This window comes from Anser brachyrhynchus, assembly GCF_964034855.1.
Source record: "Anser brachyrhynchus genome assembly, chromosome: 1".
In the NCBI taxonomy this organism is placed as follows: domain Eukaryota; kingdom Metazoa; phylum Chordata; class Aves; order Anseriformes; family Anatidae; genus Anser; species Anser brachyrhynchus.
In genome coordinates this window covers 103,698,414-103,717,661 of record NC_137694.1, presented here as the reverse complement: position 1 = coordinate 103,717,661, position 19,248 = coordinate 103,698,414, and the positions used below count along the sequence as shown (strand labels likewise).

Genomic DNA, 19,248 nt, shown 5'->3' with positions numbered 1-19,248 from the left:
ACTGACATCAGGGAAGATGGAAATCTATTAGCTGAATTACAGCAAAAACAACTGCATAAATATTGAGTGGAATTGAAAAATCAGTATCATGATTTAGTAACTGCAGCCAAAGACGCACTTCTTCCATTTCAATCTTTGTGAGGTATCTTTTCAGCTCTGACAGCCATTAAAGCCAAGTTGTGAAATAAATTGAAATTACAACCAGACTTTGAATCACTGTATGAACCAGATTCAATCACATTACTCTCACTAATAAAATTTGTTAATATTTTAGTGTGAAAAAAAATGTTTTGCACCATCAAGAAATCGAGTAAAATAAAAATAAAATATTTTTATTTAATCTTTTTCTATTTTTGTATGTTTTATTATGCAAATGGGCATAATATGTACATAATACATACACATGCACAATAGTACATTTATATTCTTTAACAATAAATATGCATATATCAGGGATTGCATGCTCAAAAATTTTTTACCAGTAGAGGTGCACAATCAAAAAAGTTTGGAGACCACTGTCCTAGGCAAACATAGATTACATTAAAATATTTGTAAATTCACACTACATAGAGAAACAGTTTTGAAGAAAATATTTCAAAAAACTTCCCTTCATAACTGCCCACATCTGCCATATTACTGACAGAAACTTCGGCGACTTCATTTCTAAAAAGGCTTTGTGCTCTTTCTTCAGTGTTCTATCCTACATATAAAACATCTCTCCCAAGCTTTATCACTAAACCCAAACCTGTCCACTCAGAAGAAGAACTTTTAAAATTTTTCTTCTTATATCTGGAAAGTGTTTGAATTCACTTCTTTTAGCAAGCACAACAGATTTTTGAAAGTATGCAATTTCCATATTGGAGCAAGACACTGACTCTATTAACACTTGACCATTTCCCCAAACTTAATTTTGTACATGTCCAGACTTCACATTCCAAAGGTGAATTTGGTATTTTTTCATAGGACAGTAGAACAAAATGGTCAAGTGGAGTACTTTCAATAATTTTTATTTTCCCTGTTCATATCTTCCTATCTTCCTACAAATTAATGGTTATAATTTGTGGCACTCAAAACAAGCATATAATGATAATTATAATGTTTAAAAATTTCTACACACATGAGAAAAACATGATAATCCACTTTGTAATAATCATTTTAATGTATCTGATAAATATAAAGAGCTGATCTTAGGCTATAGTATAAGGACATCCATTTTATTTCTTAATGTAAAAAAGTCCATGGTAAATATTTCTTATAAACTCAGAAGTGATACATCAAGAAATTATGCAATTCAGGGAGAAGTTTAGGCATCAGATATAAAATACAAATATAGGCATATTAAGTGGTATTTCAGTCACCTGAGTTCAAAACTGTGGTTAAAAACAAAAACACAGAAAACAACAGCTTGGCTACTGCATAATCCTAAACATCTGTATTTCATAGTGTTAGGATCTTGGGATATCTGTTGTGTTTCCTCTTCCTCTGCCAGCGCAAGAGAAGTCACACAGTTTCCCAGTGATCACCGAAGACAGACACAAAGGAAGAAAATGAAAGAAAATGCCCAAATCTCTCTCAAGGAAGTGAAAGAGATAATAGAAACTCTCCTACACAGAGTTCACTGTATACTTTTTGAAAATGTCTTACATTTCTTGCACTTTCTAATATTGAAATGATCTTTTTTTCTACCCCAATACGGGCATATGGGGTGCAACCCTATCATGAGAGAGAATGCACACATTCAAAACTCTTCTCCATCTTTACATATATAAATTCAGAGGGCTCTGTGACAAGCGGATTACAACACAATCTTAAAAATCCATCTGAGCCCTTTAAATGCAAATCCTTTCTCTAAAATGAAAAGACAGTAATTGAATACTTATCCAATTTGCATGCTTAGAGATAGCAGCTGAGCTATTAATCATTAAACAAATGTAAAATAGCATAAATATTTAATGACTTGTTATAAGAGTTCTTCCTCTGAGATAAATAGATGGACAAGTGCTAAGTTGGGTGTAGCATTGCTCTGTATGTCTAGATCTTTCAGGAGCCTGTGAAAAGCTGAGTAAAATTTGTGAGTTCTTGATATGTCCACTATTTCCGATTTATTTTCTCTTATATGCCTAATAATTTCTATAATTGAATCAATGATAGGACTTCTTGGAAATGTGACTATTTTGGCTGTCAGTTCAGCTAGCTGCATCAGGAGCAAAATATTGTCCTCCTATGATATGATTATGATTTTTCTGAGTTTATCCAGATTATTTTTGCAGTCCTGGATGATGTTGGATTTCTTCCTAAGTCTGTTTTGTGAAGCCTCCTATTATGAAGAAAACTTGTTTGTAACTTTCAAGACAGTTTTTGTGTTTCTGAACTACTCCAGCCTCTGGTTTGCTGCCTGGCTTAGTGTCTTCTATTGTATCAAGGTTGCCAGTTTTACTCAATCATTCTTCATCTGGCTGAAGCAAAGGTTATCCAGTTTCATGCCCTGGATGCTGATAACATCATCTCTTTTCTCCTTTGTAACCTCTCTGCCTTTTTCCTGGGATATCTACAACGTGCACAACAACTTCACTACTCCTTTAACCATGAGAAACACTTCAGAAAGGAGAGGCACAATGAAAACTAGTTTGTTATTATTGATCCTTCTCTGTAATGCTGGTATAGCTTTACCTTTAATAATGTTTGTTGTTTCAAGTATCCTGCTGATTAAGTCTCTCTGGAGACACACCAGGCAGATGCAAAATAATGCAACTGGTTTCAGGGATCCTAGCCAAGAGGCCCATATTGGTGCTATCAAGTCAGTCTTTTCCTTCCTCATCCTGTACATTACAAATTTTATTGCTTTGGTTCTCATTTTATCTGATGCTTTCTTACCTTTCAGCATTGGAGAAGCCATATGTATAGCTGTAATGGCTGCCTGTCCTGCAGGACACTCTATGGTCTTAATCTGGAGCAATCCCAAATTTCGAGAGATGCCAGCTAGGATTTTGCAACACATAAACTGTCATGTTAGAACTAGATCCATGTAAAAGACCATGAGCTGTGCAGGACTTTCTAATTAGATTCAAATAAATTAAATTAAAGTCACTGTAGTTGTAAAATAATAGAAACATAAAACAGTAGTCTATAGTCCTGATCTGGAATCATGAAATGGGATTTTGCTTTGTTTGAATGTGACCCTTGCAATGAAGAACTTCATAAATTCTCTCCTGTTTTAAAAGATAATTGCCTGCAGCATGTAAGTATTGTACCTCTGTATTTTTGTTTGGAAATCTCTATTGTTTCTCAAAGACAGCAGGGAAAAAAATAATAATTAAAAAAAAAAAAAAGACCCAAACAAAAATGTAATCTCATGAAATTCTCTCTCAATTCTTCTCTCTTGCCCAGAGTTGTGAATGCCCACCCCTGGAAGTGTTCAAGGCCAGGTTGGATGGGGCTTTGGGCAACCTGGTGTGGTGGGAGGTATCCCTGCCCATGACACGGGGGTTGGAACAAGGTGATCTTTAAGGTCCTTTCCAACCCAAACCATTCTATGATTCTACAAAATGGTTTACATTCTGGGTTACAAATCAGATTCTCATGATGCTAATAGAACAGACCTACTTAAGCATAGACATGCTCAAACTTCATATGTGAATATGGGGCTTGAAGGCTGTTTCTGGTGAGTACAGGCATGTTAATGAGGATGCTGAGACCCAAGAATCTAGAAATTTCTTACAGATCATTTTTGACTGCTTGTTGATTCTAAAACTGGAAGATTCAAATTGAGTCAGTAAAAAGTAGCACATTTTGAGCTTCTTGGAATTGTTGAATTAATAATCAGTGTCTGTGTTCCCAAGAAAAAGATGTATTAGAAAATTGTCTAACAACATATGATTAAAGCTAATATAAAAAACATAAAGAAAAAAATTTTCTTAATAACAGACTTCTCTGAAGAATGAACTTAAAGATTAATATTTCGGATTTTGCTATGCAAAATAAATTCCTCAAATTTAGAATCATTGCGTATTTGTATCATATAAATATTGTCAAAATGCATTAAAATACTTACTACTTTAGTATTGAAATTAATCATCATTATTGAGAAATTAATTCACCATTTTCAATGTTAAACAAAACTGTTTAAATATATGCTTTGAAACTCTTTAAATGTTTCTTGAAACAGGCCCATCTCCACAAAGTGTCTCACTTCTGATAAAGGTGTGTCCTGTAAAATTTTTCTACAGAGGGATTCCCTCAGCTTTAGAAATATACTGCTACTTCCTGTACAAATCATATATTTGTGAATCTGAAACTCAGCACATTATTGTTACACTAGAAGTGGAATTTTATGATCCCTTTCAGTTGCAGTGGAAGTTTACATTCTCTTAAAGTGATCATCACTAAAACTTTTATATATGGTTTGAGCTTTCTGTTTGGATTAGCATTGGACTAAGCCCATTCTCATGTATAATACGTTGTCAGAGCCAATCTGTTAGAAGCAATTTATGTGTATGTAATCTTGTTTTGTGCTGGAATGTGTTTTTTGTTATCTGTTTTTTTAAATTTTAAGATGCCAGATTAAAGAATTATTTCTCTTGGAGCCTTTCTTCCCCTTACAACCTAAACTGTTGCAGAGGTACCAGCAGTGGCTTGCAGATGGATTTTTTTTTATGGCATTTAACATAGCTGATGAAAATTCAGAATTAAGACAATGACACCATTGTTAGGGAAGCATCCATGAATAGCAGTGTTTCCCAGCTTAGCACTATGAAACATTTTTGGAGGTTTAGTCTTCTCTCTCCCTTCTTGCTGCCATAGGGAAAGCATCTCATATCTCTCTGAGCACAAGAACAAACAAGACATACGGGTTATGGTCAACCATTAAACAGGTATTTTGTCCTGCTCCAGGCTGTTATCAGGTATATGGCTACTCAACAGAGGCACCCTGAACAGCATCTATCACATCACGTGTTTTACTTCACATCCTTTCTTTGCACTTTTCTGCCTCAAGAAAAACAAACAAGTCACATTTCTTAGTGGACATGAAATCTGAAAGAGATTCCTATATTGTTTTAAAGGCTTTCCTCCACAGCTTTCTTTAGAGTGAGTATTCTGGAAGCTAAGAGGGAAACCTAAGAGAGAAATACTGGAAGGCGACTTCTAAGGTCTACCTTCTGCTAAACTTTTTTTTATTTTTCCTCCGTTGCCCAGTTAACTAAATTGTCATAGTAATAAAATATATTTAAAATATGTTTTCTAAGCTGTTTACCAGATCTATTTTGCTCTTTTTGGCAAATGATTAAATAAGATTGATGAGCATTTTTTTTTCCTTAGGGAAAAAAATAACACACTTCTTAGTAGGAAAAAAAATAGTTAACAGAGCCTGTGATTCTTTCAAGTCATGTATCTTATCTCATAGGAGGCATTTTTCTCTTTTATATAAGTTTTTTTGTAATCTAGAAATAGGTTTGATTCCACCATCTTGAATTTACTGGTTGTCAATCTGAAAGAAATGTGAAATTTATCAGATCCTTCTACAATGTCCCAACTATTCCATATACACCTATGCTACTTAGGGGCAGTACCGGATCTATTTAGAATCTATGCCAAAAATCAGGAAACAAGCAAAGTTAACAGCTGTTCCTGTTGTAACATTATCACAATGAGATGATAAAAATCATGTAGTCTTGTAACTGTTTTCATTGGGAATCCAGAAAAATTACAATATTTTCTAAGAAATTGCTACAATGTAGCATAAAACAGATGCCAACTTTTGGAACCTAACCCTTTTCCATTAAGTAGACTTTTCTGGGTTTCTATAAGTTGCTGGTTTAATCTTAGAATCACAGAAAACTCATTAAGGTTGGAAAAGACCTATAAAATCATCTGGTCCAACCATCCCCTTACTACCAATGTCAGCCACTAAACCATGTCCCTAAGTACCACATCCAACCTTTCCTTAAACACCCCCAGGGATGGTGACACCATCACCTCCCTGGGCAACCCATTCCAATGCCTGACCACTCTTTTTGGAAAGAAATGTCTCCTAATTTCCAACCCGAACCTTCCCTGGCACAATTTGAGGCCATTCTCTCTAGTCCCATCACTAGTTATATGCAAGAAGAGGCTGACCCCCAGCTCCCCACAACTTCCTTTCAGGTAGCTGTAGAGAGCAATAAGGTCTCACCTGAGCCTCCACTTCTCCAGACTAAACAACCCCAGTTCCCTCAGCCTCTCCTCACAGGACTTGTGTTCCAGGCCCTTTACCAGCTTCATAGCCCTTCTCTGGACAAGGTCCAGGGCCTCGATGTCCTTCTTGTGCTGAGGAGCCCAAAACTGAACACAGTACTCGAGGTGTGGCCTCACCAGAGCAGAGTACAGGGGGACGATCACCTCCATGGCCTGGCTGGCTACACTATTTCTGATACAAGCCAGGATGCCGTTGGCCACCTGAGCACACTGCTGGCTTGTGTTCAGGCAAGCATCAATCAGCACTCCCAGATCCTTTTCCCCTGCACAGCTTTCAAGCCACTCTGCCCCAGGCCTGTAGCATTGCATGGAGTTGTTGTGCTCCAAGTGCAGGACCCAGCACTTAGCCACATTGAACCTCATCCCACTGGCCTCTGCCCATCAACCCAACCTGTCCAAATCCCTCTGCAGGGCCTTCCTACCCTCCGGCAGATTGACACTTCCCTCCAACTTGGTGTTGTCTGCAAACTTACTGAGGGTGCACTCAATTCCCTCATCCAAATCATCAAAAAAGATATTAAAGAGGATGGGCCCCAACACTGATCTCTGGGGAACACCACTTGTGACCAGTCACCAGCTGGATTTCACTCCATTCAACACCACTCTCTGAGCCCAGCCATCCAGCCGGTTTTTAACCCAGCAGAGTGTACCTGTCCAAGCCATGGGCTGCCAGCTTCTCCAGGAGAAGACTGTGTCAAAGGCTTTGCTGAAATCTAGGTAGACTATGTCAACAGCCTTTTCCTCATTCTCCAGGTGGGTTACCTGGTCATAGAAGGAGATGAGGTTGGTCAGGTAGGACTTGCCTTTCATGAAACCATGCTGACTGGGTTTGATCCCCTGGTTGTCTTGTACATGCTGTGTGATTGCGCTCAAGATGATTTGTTCCATAACCTTCCCTGACACCAAGATCAGACTGACAGGCCTGTAGTTCCCCGGTTCCTCCTTACAATCCTTCCTATAGACGGGCATTACCTTAGCAAGTCTCCAGTCATCCAGGACCTCTCCAGACAACTACAATCTGTTATGGATGATGGAAAGCAGCCCAGCAATCACATCCGCCAACTCCCTCAACACCCTCAGGTGTACCCCATCTGGTCCCATGGACTTGTGACAGTCCAGGTGGAGCAGCAGGTCTCTGTTTCCACCTGAACTATGGGGGTTTTTTCTGCTCTCTGTCCCAGACTTCCAAGTCAGGAGGCTGGGTACCCCAAGGATAAGTGGTCTAGCTAGTAAAGACAGATGCAAAGAAGGCATTAAGAACCTCAGCCTTTTCCTTATAGTCTATGGTCACGTTTCCCCCTGCATCCAGTAATGGATGGAGATTCTCCTTTGCCCTCATCTTGAATTTAATTTATTTATAAAACATTTTTTGTTATCCTTAACCATACCAGCCAGGTTGAGCTTTTACTGGGCTTTGGCCTTCCTGATTTTTTCTCTGCATATGCTGACAACTTCCTTGTACTCGCTCTGAGTTGCTTGCCCCTTCTTCCACCAGACATAAACTCTCTTTTTCTCCCTCTACCAGACATAAACTCTCTTTTTCTCCCTCTACCAGACATAAACTCTCTTTTTCTCCTGGACACTCAACATAACCTTTGTTTTTGCCAAAGGAGCAACTTCCTTGTAAACTGCTGTGTGATGTGATTTCAGTTCCCTGAAGAAATACTATACAACTACAACATTATGACTATGTTTTAACAATGTCTATGAGAAGCCTTGAGATTCCTTTGCAGAAGACAGGCAGAAAATCACTGTATGTTATACTACATGGGACTATGGACTTTTGGATACTAATGAACTATTTGCAGTAAAGGCACTGAAAAAAATGATTAAGGAAAGGGGTCACAGTCAGAACTTCAATTTTGTGACAATATCCATATGTCGTATTAAACTAACCTATAGATCCCTGATAAATCATAAAATCCTTCGTAATGATTAAAATAAAAATAAAAAAATTGAAGAGTCATTCAGAGGAAAGGGAACATCAACACTCATTTGTTTTCTAAATCACAGTCTGGCCTCTTTTCCAAGTAATGAAACAATAATTTGATTGTATTAAGTAGCTCAGGACAAGAAATGCAAAGATATGCAATGAAATTGACAGCTCACTGCAGGATCCTCCTTTCATTTGCATGCCTATAAACACAGCTGGAGTTTTCATGACTGAAATGCTGGAAAACATGCCCTTTCCCACTAAAAATGTTCATTTAAAGACAACTCAGCATCTGTACAGTGTGTGTGTGTGTAAAGTGTTCCTGAAAGTACATATTTTGTCAAACCCATTGTCTGCAGAAATCACTTTTCTAAAACTTCTAAATTTAAATTTCCCCATTCATACCCAGGCAGTCAGCTTTGAAAAAATGGAGTGACAGACATCATACTTAATAGTATAAGAAGAATTAGGTACCAAATTCTTTTCCAACATGGTTTGAACAAAGCCTCATAAGATCCCACTGCATAAGAGTAAGTCATGAAATAACTCACACACTCTGACTTGGACAGTTGGAAAGGAAGACAAGCAAGACACATACCAAGTGCAGGAAACAGAGCCAGCAAAAGGGTCAGAGTGACTAATATATGACTGGTTATCATTACAAGAGATAAGAAATTCAAAGGGAAGTAGTTAATCTTTATTTATTTTTCTCAGCATTTGGATATGTGCTTCTTCCTATGTTGGAGGTAACAACATTTTTCAACTCCTGGACAGTCAAGGTCATCAAAGTATTCACTGTCTGGAACTTTTCTTCTAACCAAATGCAGGAGAATAAGGACAAATTATAGGAGTAGCCTATGTCATTTCTCAATAGATTGGTTCTCTTATGGCAAAACTGGGTCATTGTCTGGAAAAAAAGCAGTGAGGGTAACACTTTCACGCATGTTCCAATCTTAGAAGAACAATATAGCGTCTCTTAGGAAGCAAGAAAGACATTGAATTATAGAAACAATTCAGACACGTGGATCTTCCATGATCATTTGAAAAATGATTGAAAGAACGTATTTCTGAGGAAATCAAAGGTTCTTTGTTTAGCATTTTTTAGGAGAATAGCTTAGTCTAAGAGTCACGCCATAAATGAGGTGGGATTTTGTACATTCTTCTGCTCGTTAAATATAAATGAGTCTTAACAGTTAAATGGGTGACTTGAAGCTCTATATACACTTTTTAATGTACCAAATATTTTTAAAGATAAATTAATACAAGATAATCTTTCAAACTGTTTTGAAACTCCTTTGTACACGTATCATATAACTGTATAATTATTTGCTTTGAATATAAGTTCTTACTGTAACTGGCATTATAGTTTCATACTATATTTACATACAGTTTCAGATACTTCATAGATAATTTCCTAAGCTTGAGTAATTTTAGGTTTTGTTTTTGTAGGGAAAACTTTCTAATGATAAAGCTGTTTTTAGTCCTGTAACTTCTCTCATCGAATAACACTGTGCTATAGATTAAAGTGTTCTATATCTCATATACTAATGTACAGGCATATGGTATCTGTGTGGATTTTTCACAGACTATTTGTACAAGTTTGCTTGCGAACACCGACTGAGAATTTGAAATCAAAAAGGACTACTGTAGTTGCTGTTATCTAGTGTAGTTCATCTTTACTAATGGGTTAATCAAAACACTCATGAACTGTGATATGTGCTTGTCTCATGTATGAACAACATTGTGTAAACAGGTTTGCTATTCTCAAGGAATCATTTTTCTCCTTTCACTGACATGAGTTTGTAAAACTCCCATGTGCCCATGTTCCTGATAGGAAGTTGTAGGGCCACAAGCTACCTGCTCATACATAAAAATGGTGTGATAGTAGTCTCTTCCTCTGGTTATTGTCGCACTTTTTTATGTTTTTGTGGTTTGCCAGCAATAACTCAGCTTGAACATTGGTATTTTCAAATATAAGTCAATGTCACTCTGTTAGAAGCAACAACCACCCTGTTTCTGCAAGCCAGAAGAGGACTTAAACCTCATCATTTCCTTGATATACCATGTTGTATGAAAGACAAATACTAAAGAGAGGTACAAAAAGCACTGGAAGAAACTTCTAAAATTTGCTAGATTCCATATTGTCTGCTTATTTGTGAATTTGTGAATTTTGAATTTCAGTTCTGTAAGTACTGAGAAATAGTCTATCCTATTTCTCACTTTAATTCTGGAGAAGATAAAATAAAACCTAGGTAAGGCAGCATACACCTTCTTCATGCATTATGTTTATCCTGCCCATAGCTAGCATAAACCAATGGAGTTGATCAGCTCCAAAGACTGAATCACAACTGACTTATTTTCATTAAGAGTTAGTAGGAGAGGAACGTGCTTCTCCTCCCTTTCTTAGTCTATTGTCTAGAATACTTCTTCAAGGAAGAGGAGCAGGTTTAATGTTCTCTTCAACCTGATAACAGGCAAACAAGCATTCTGAGGATTTTCTTAACTTCAGGATGTTTACTATGCATTGAGGGGGTTGGCTGAGGAGGAAGTTCTCTCAATTCATTTAGTGGAGATGTTTCATAGTGTAGTACTAATTGGACAAAGAACATGACTACCATTTAATATAAAGTGTCTAGGAGAGAAGAGTCCTTGTTTCCAGACCCTTTCTATTGATAAATTATCAGTTTTACATGAAATATTTATGGGACTAATATCCGGTAGTATTTGGAAAAAAAAAAAAAAAAGATACAATTCAACATGTAGACACTCAAATGTCTTCCTGGGAATGTGATGTCATATTCATGTCTTAGTTATACACTTTTGGCCTATATTTTTCAATAAAACAACCCTAGGTATTCCTTGTTTGTACATGGATTACTGCTTCCCTGTGGGGATCCTATCACTTTGCACTACCAAATCAAGTTCTTACAACTGCCAAGAGCCTTGGATGTTGATATTAGCAAGGTCTGTTCTACTCTAGGTGTAAAATACTCAATTCTTTGCAGACTGTCCAGCCACCAGCTACAAAACAGATACAAATTAACTGGCACAGCTTGCAATTTTTTTATTGCCTATTCTTTCTGGGTGCGTGTTGCAGAAATGTGATACACAGATTGACCATAGAAAGAGTTAAATTATGAAAAGAGGATATGCAAACAGCTATGCACTGTAGTTTGCATCTTTGTGATTACTGATTGGACTTTTAAAATCAAAGTACTCTTTATTGAGTGAAGAGAAGTGGAAAATCCTCTTGTATCTCTGAGGCTTTCACAGAGTTCTGGGCACTTTATCTTAAGAGCGGTAATATTATCCTGATTTTAATTTTCTTAATGCTTGTACACATATAGTAAATATGTGAAAACTGGTAAATAATTTTAAGAGAGTGTGTAGAAAATACATAAATATATATAGTATATATATGTGGTATATTATATAAAAATACCTCATATTTTTCAGTGTCTCTCTTTAAGTGATTACTCCCACAAAGACAACTAAATTCATCAACTTCTGCTTCTTAACATCTTTCTATCTATTTTTTTCCTTTTTTTTTTTTTTAGCCTGAATTGGGCTTCATGAAACTTACCTCATTAAGCAGATAAAATATCCTTCTAGATTATGACTTATATATTCCTTATGGCAAAAAATATAACTGAAGTAAATAAATAAAGTGTTTTACAGGGGTAGAAATGAAAAATCAAATATCACATCAGTAAGGGCTAGTAATAATTGCTTTAACTATATTATGTCAATCAGTTAGATAATTTGAAAGAAAAGATTTGTTAGTATCTCTGAAGAAACCAGAAGAGAGGTGGTTGATATACAAATATGAAAGCTCAGACTGACTCTGTAGAAATGACAGAGGCTAGCAGGAACTGGAAAATCAGTATATTTGTAAGGGGTCATAAAGTCATGAAGTCCAAGATTTTAAAAATCTCATGCAATAATGTATTTTAATTCCAAGGCTCATTTTTAAAAGGTGTTTTCTAGAGTTTCCCTTAAGATGCCATGATGAATACATGGCAAATCATTGTTTATGACCCTTATTTAATGTTTGTCGCTCATGCATTTTTATTATTCTGGTGGAGTTCAGCTGCCTAGCAAGGTAAAACCACCACAGCAAATATCATTGATCCTTCAGAAGGAAATTTGCATACATGAGGCACCACCCTTTCCCTGACATTTTAGGACACAGCCAACTACATTGCATCCCCAGGAGGTACACTGTAGTATTTTGGCTTTGATAACAACAAGCAGTTGTGCCTTTACTGATAGTTTCTCACACTTAGGGGTGTTTTGTGGCCTAAGTTGGATTTTTATTTTATTTTTTTTTTTTTTAGTGTGGCACCACACAGATGCTGATTGAGGTGGCCATAGTTTCTTTCTCCTCTCAACCTCTTTGCTTCTTTATGGAGGGTCATAAGTCAAACTGAGATCTACCCAAGAAGTGAATGTTTCTTTCAAGGATTTGTTGGTACGTTTCCTAATAACATTCTAGAAGTTCTGAAGTGTATGCTCCAGTACATATTCAGAGTTCCCACACTATAAATAGTAAATTTCAGGACTATTAAAAAAAAAAAAAAACTTTTCAGTGGTCAAGATTCCTGAGACAACTAAGTTCATAGGATACATATACTTCAGATTACTAAACAAAAATCTGTTTAAGGATATCTGCTAACAGCTGTGCAAATAAGCAGAAATCAATAGGAAAAACAGTGACAAATTAGGAACTCAGACAAACTAATCACTCTGAATCAGCTACTCCTAAAACCACTGAAGGTGAATAATTTAGTAATTGCTGCTGTTGTAAAGTACTCATTGGTGATTCAATTCTCTTTGGAAACAATACAAACTAAGGCAGACTATTGCATAAAAACGTAAAGCAGTTAAAATGGGGTGCTTGGGGGAAGAGGAGAATTTGGGGATAGAGCAATGCAATTTTGAGGGGTACAGGATGAATTATGGGTTGCTTACAGGGATTGGGGTGGATCGTGGAGGGAAATAGAAAAATGGGGGAAGTGGAATATAAAAAAGGCAGTTGTACATTAGTATTGAATTAGTCTGGCCAATCCTTGCACCTGATCACTACAGGCTGTCTTGTTTCCTTATTAAACTCTAACTATTTTCATGTAAGTATGCTCTCTATTTCCTCTTGTGTGTGTGGTTTGTCAGCAAAATTCAAGCTGGACTAGCTTGTCAGTAGCACAAGAAGTTTTGGATCCAGATACTGAAGAGTCTGAAGATCTGGAAGCCAGCTACCAGAGACACCTTATCCACTGTTTTTTATCTGTGCCTTCAAAATCAGTAATGAAAGGTTTAAATGTTCAGACAAAAGAAAAACTTGTAAAGAGGGACAAACACAAGCATGTATATATCACCTCCTTCCTTTTGGCATTCGAATCATTTGATCCTCAGAACTGAGATCCTGACATTTAATAACAGCTACAAAAAGAAACCACTAAAGTTTCCATGTATAAAATAAAATATCTCAGAGAAAGTTCACAGAAAACATCTGCCTTAGACCACAATCCAAAAGAGAAACAAAATTAAAAAAAAAAAATAAAAAAATAAAATAAAACTTTAATTTCAATTTGTTTTTTAACTCTTGGGGACAAATACTTCATATATCATAAAATCAAAATGTGGTTTATTCTTGAACTGAATGACATTATAACATGGCTTACAAAACATAGCACATTGGCTTGTACTTGAGCAGTCCCTAAAAACAAATTTTGTCAAATCTATGTGTTTCTTTAAAATATGCTTTCCTTAAATCATTGTTTTTAGATACATACTTTTATTATAAAATTTGATTGCCATTACTCCAAAAGAATTTGGGTCCACCAGAGAGCAGCAAATGTGTGACTAACTTTTGAAAGTTTTTGAAAAATACATTCACAAGAATTTACAAAGGCAAATGATTCCAGATAGCTTCATTTTAGATGTTTGCTTAAACCATTGTCAGTTTGAGATACAGAGATTAATCTTTCTCAAAGTTCAGGTTTAACTTAACCACAGGATACATTTAATTTCTCTGAAACTCTAAATTCCTCCAGCACAACCTGAGTAAGGAAGAAGGTGGTTTCCTTCCTAACTGCTCATTTTCCTTCAGACCCACTCCCTCCCCATCTTTACCTTAGCATTACATATATTAGCTCCATCTTTTATAAAGAAATTTATCTTTAGTTTAAAGATAACAGCAGTTCAAAGATGTGTATACTTTTATAGCCCCAAAACAAGATTTGTAACAGCTTGTACAAATTTTGCACCACAGGATATGACTTTATATATGTTTATCCTCCTCACTCACTTTCACAGATGTACGGGCCTGAAGGCCTTAAGACCTGTAGGTTTTTATAAATTTGTACAGCCTTCTGTACAAAAGGTTCTGTATTCTGATTAAATCCATTTAATAACACTACAGGACAAATACCTAAGAGTTTTCGTTTTTTTTTTTTTTTTTTTTTTTCACCTGTAAGCCTAATGATTTGAAATCTTTCCAGAAGCCATTGTCTAGTAAGCAGAGAATACAGTGGCTTTTTCTGAACACTATAGAGCAGAAATTGCCATAGTGTTGGGGCAGTAGGCCCTTCACCTGCCTACCTATAGCATGCTGGATAGGCTGGTGAGGGTAGGCAGCCAAGGGGCAACAAAAGCAGCTGCAAGGCGACAGTCACAGGAACGCTGCCTGGCTTTACTGGGTGGAGACTGAAAAATTACAAAAATCTGCCATGCTCTGTCAATTTTAATTGGAAAACTGTGCACGCCTAGAGTCCAAAGTGTGGAAAATAGCTCTAGAGTGATACAGTTCATGTTATTTGTGGAGAAAACTGTGTCAGCATGTGGTAGAGGGTATCAAAAAAATCAGACAGGAGCTATTTACCTCCTAGTTATGTTGCAGTAAGTGGTATATATTGCAACTCTAAGTTTTACTGTACCATATCACTGGTATAAATTTCACATAAATACAAGAGAATTGTGTCCAGAGGAGTCGAAGCTAAGGATTACTTTTGCAAATCTTGGGATAGGGGGGCACCTTATGGGACACATGCTGGCTTATGCCTCTGCTTAGATACTGCATTTCTGTCATAAAAGATCCTACTAGGCAAATTTGTGTGAATGAGCTGCGCCTATGTCTGTGAAGGGAGAAACAGTAACCAGAAATAAGAAAGTCAAAGAAAGGAGAGGTAGGTGCTGAAAGGTAGTGAAGGTAATGGTCTCCCAAGAATACATAAGATGTGGAGACTAGCAGTCTTGTGGATCCACAAGAATAGACTAAGTCAGAAGAACATCAAGAATCAGACAGATTAGACAGTCACCCAGCACATAATAGTCTCAACAGTGTGTTGTATATCATAGTCCTAGGATGCAGTGACTGCTATGTACAAAGATAAAAATTATATACACACCTGTTGAAAAATATACCCTCAGAAGCCTTTCTGAGGATCAGTTAGAACCTTCTGGTACAGCAACCCTCTGCTTCTGGGATGAGTTTCTCGGATCCTGCAGTTAACTATTATTGAATTATTATTATTAACAGTTAACTATTATTGAATGTCTGTGTGCCAGGCAATAATTGAACATATTGTGTGAATAGTTATCTGCTATTATAATAGCAGCTTGATCCTATGGATAGCAGTTTAACTAGCAAAATGTGATCTGATTATGACATTTTTCTCTCCTCGCTTGAACCATTAATGAGGAAAAAATATAATTCTACTAATGAAATCATCCTGTTCTATGATATATTTCATATAGCCAATTTACCGTCATCCTCAATTTAGCCACTTCCAATAGGATCCTCCTTTGTACAGTTGATGCATGCTAACTTCGCTCCACCAGCCCAAGACAGTTTTCCCACTTTCTTAAAGGAACAGCATACTTGTTTCTGTAGACTATCTAGATAGATGTGGAACTTTCCCTTCAAAAGTATCTTCACCATCAAAAAGAAAAAAGAAAAAAAAGTTATAAAATTTAAAAGAAAAAAAGGAGAAGAAACATGCCAATTCTAAGAAACTGAGAAACTGGAAGTATTGGAAAATAGCACAGATATACAGATTAAGTCTGATATACAGGGAAAGGTAGAAGAGCACAAGGTAAAATAACAGATCAGAATTTAATGTTAGGTAAAGAAGACCAGGACTGGGGATCACAAGAATGTGGACATTTGAATCAGATCTGAACAATGCCACACAACAGTATTAGAGCAGGAAAGAAGAAACGAAGGATGGAAGGGGAAAAATATGGAAAACAAACAAAAACCTAGAAATAATGAAAAAATCTGAAATTTCTTCAGAAATTGACCTCAGAAGACTGAGGTGACAGGAAGATTCTAAGAATAAAAGCTAAAGTAAAGATATAATCATGACCTAAAAGGAAAAATCAATAGAATATATCTCGAAATATAGTTGTGTGCTGTTCCTGAAATTAGGGTGTTTCCAAATCTGGGACCCCAATAGAAGCAAGATAGCCACAGCAGCACTGTGGGTCCAACTAGTAGTGAGGCTGAGCATGTATTCCAGTAGTCACAAAAACAAACACATGTATACAATACACATACATACATACACACAGCTGGCCACAGAATATCACAGACAGAAACATCCAGCACTTATGTAAGCATGAACAGCACCAACGGCCTCATTCTGTGCCCCTCTTTGGCTTACCAGGTTGAAGATTGTGAAATGTATACATACAGTATGGGTACCTCCAGTGGCTGGACTTAGACATGCAGTCTGTCCAGTTGCTGGTCCTTGAATTCCCAAGTCCCCCCAGCTGCTGACATCTGACCATCTGAGTTTGTAGTGGGTTTACATGGCAAGGTTTTGGTAGCGGGGGAGGGGGGGCGTAGGGGTGGCTTCTGTGAGAAGAATCCAGAAGCTGCCCCATTTAGATATGGGGCCCACCGCTGGCCAGAGCTGAGCCAAAAAGTGATGATGTTTGCAGCTCTGTGAGAGCATATTTAAGAAAGGAAGGAGGAAAAATAATAATAATAATAATAAAAACTACTGCAACCACAGCAGTTGGGAGAGTGAGGAGTGAGAACCAGCCCTGCAGACACCAAGGTCGGTGAAGAAGGAAGGGGAGGAGGTGCTCCAGGTGCTGGAGCAGAAGTGCAGCCTCTCCTGCAGCCCGTGGAGAGGACCATGGTGGAGTAGGCTGTCCCCCTGCAGCCCATGGTGTACCACGGTAGAGCAGGGTTCCATGCTGCAGCCTGTGGAGGAGCCCACGCAGGAGCAGTGGTTCTGGGGGGAGTTGCCACCCATGGGGGATCCATGTTGGAGCAGTTTGCCCCTGGTGGATGGACCCTGTGGTACAAACTGATATCTGGAGCAGTTCTTGAAGAGCTGCTGCCTGTGAGAAGCCCACATAGGATCAGTTCAGGAAGGATGACATCCCGTGGGAGGGACACCACATGGAGCAGGGGAAGAGACTGTGAAGGAGTGGCGGCAAAGTGCTATAGACTGACCACAATCCCTACTCCCTCACTCCCCTGCGCCACTCGGGGGGAGGAGGTGGAAGAGGGTGGATGGAGTGAAGGCGTTTTTGGTTTCTTTCCTTTGTTTCTCACTTCTCTAGCTTGTTAGTAATAGGCAATATATTTTACTAATCTCCCTAGATCTAAAACTAATCTGAGTCTGTTTTGCCAGTCACAATAATTGTTGAGCAAGCTCCCTGTCCTTACCTCAACCCTTAAGCCCTTTGCATTGTATTTTCTCCCTCTTTCCCTTTGAGGATGAGGAATGAGAGAGCAGTTGTGGTGGAGCTCAGCTGCCCACCTGAGTAAAACCACCACAAATCTTCTCAAGGCCTGTAGATCTGCTTTATTTTGCTAGTACAGACCCCCTTACACATATAATTTTAAGGACTCTCCTCTAGTGGTCATGGGAGGAGCACAGCTAGGGTATTAGTCAGGGTCCTACACCAGCCATTGCTGCTCTGCACTCCTCTGAGTGGGTGGAGACAAGCTTTTTATAATGTAACCACTTAAAAGTAAAACCAGAGACTGCTGTACTATCCCCTTTCTTTGCACAGCACTTTACACTTGCCTATTGTGCCTGGTAGGAGAACACTCTAACAGCAGAAGACTCCAGAGCTGCTGGAAGATTCATTCTAAGGAGTCTGTAGATTTATGCATATCTGGTGACCTGTGTCTTACAGTATCGCTCCTAAGGAAGGGCAGTTGCAGGGTCAGAGTTACTGTTGTACCTCCATGTAGTCTTGCTTGGACCCATGGGCATTATACACCTTTTGTCTTGTCTTAGTATGGTCAATGGTGCTGCTGAGTTGTGTTTCGGTTACGCAAGCTGGCATAGAGCTTCATTGCTTATAGTACATATCTAAATAAATTCCTATCACTTTCACAGATCACTGAGTGCCAGGACAACATGTTCAATACAATAACATAGTAAGGCTGTGTAGCTGAGACTGTTTTAACCCTGCCAGCCTTAAAGTACCTGCAGAATCCATGGGGAAGCTACCTGCCGTGTCCTTGGTTGAAAGGATTTTCGACACAACTGGCACAAAATGCAAGGTATTCATGTGGGCTGTTGGTAATGACCTTGTGTGACCCTATTTTTTGTCACAGGTGACCCTAAAATATACTGTTTCAGAACTGGTTGTCAAAAAAATACACATTGATCAGGCTACCCCAAGATAAATCCTAGAGTAATTAAGAGGCTATTTTACAGACAACTGTGAGGGAAATCACATCTTTCAGGGAACTCATGTAGCAGGCTGTGACAAAAACTGTGATGGGTGAAGCTGTCCCACACAACCTCCCAGAAGATGTTGAGGAATGTATCAGGGGTGGTAGTGACCCAAATCACGTCTTTCAGAGCATTCGTCAGAAGCATGATTTAGTAATCTAAGTCACTGAAAACAGGTTGAGCAAAGCTGTTAATGGGGATGGCCAGGAGTGTGCCAAGTGACCAGATTTCTGTGGTCGCATTGATAATAGAGACCTCTTGAACTGATTGACTAATTTCTACTGTGAATTTACAACATGTGCTTGGATATCTAACAATAAGGCTGTGGTATCCCAGTAATTTACATCATTACAGCATGTCTTCTATAGCATCACAGAT

The 19,248-nt window shown here is 37.9% G+C and overlaps 2 protein-coding genes across 6 annotated transcripts in view; both read left to right on the top strand.

The window, feature by feature from the left end:
- LOC308192484 (antigen WC1.1-like) overlaps window positions 1–19,248 on the top strand; it is a 73,981-nt gene that overhangs the window by 21,394 nt on the left and 33,339 nt on the right. For 4 of the 5 annotated variants that reach the window (XM_080586086.1, XM_080586087.1, XM_080586085.1 and 1 more), the window contains one exon: window positions 12,502–12,635. The exons of the other annotated variant lie outside the window; for it this stretch is intronic. The gene's annotated coding sequence lies outside the window, so the exon portion shown is untranslated. The remainder of the gene's footprint in view (window positions 1–12,501; window positions 12,636–19,248) is intronic. 5 annotated transcript variants of the gene reach the window in all.
- Window positions 1,334–6,861, top strand: LOC308188265 (taste receptor type 2 member 40-like). Its single transcript, XM_080577126.1, has one exon. It carries the CDS (start codon window positions 2,085–2,087, stop codon window positions 3,027–3,029), a length of 945 nt encoding a protein of 314 aa, XP_080433252.1. The 5' UTR covers window positions 1,334–2,084; the 3' UTR covers window positions 3,030–6,861.

What these genes read in the sequence shown, in the direction of transcription:
- LOC308188265 (XM_080577126.1), top strand. Translation starts at nt 2,085, where the DNA reads ATGTCCACTATTTCCGATTTATTTTCTCTTATATGCCTAATAATTTCT.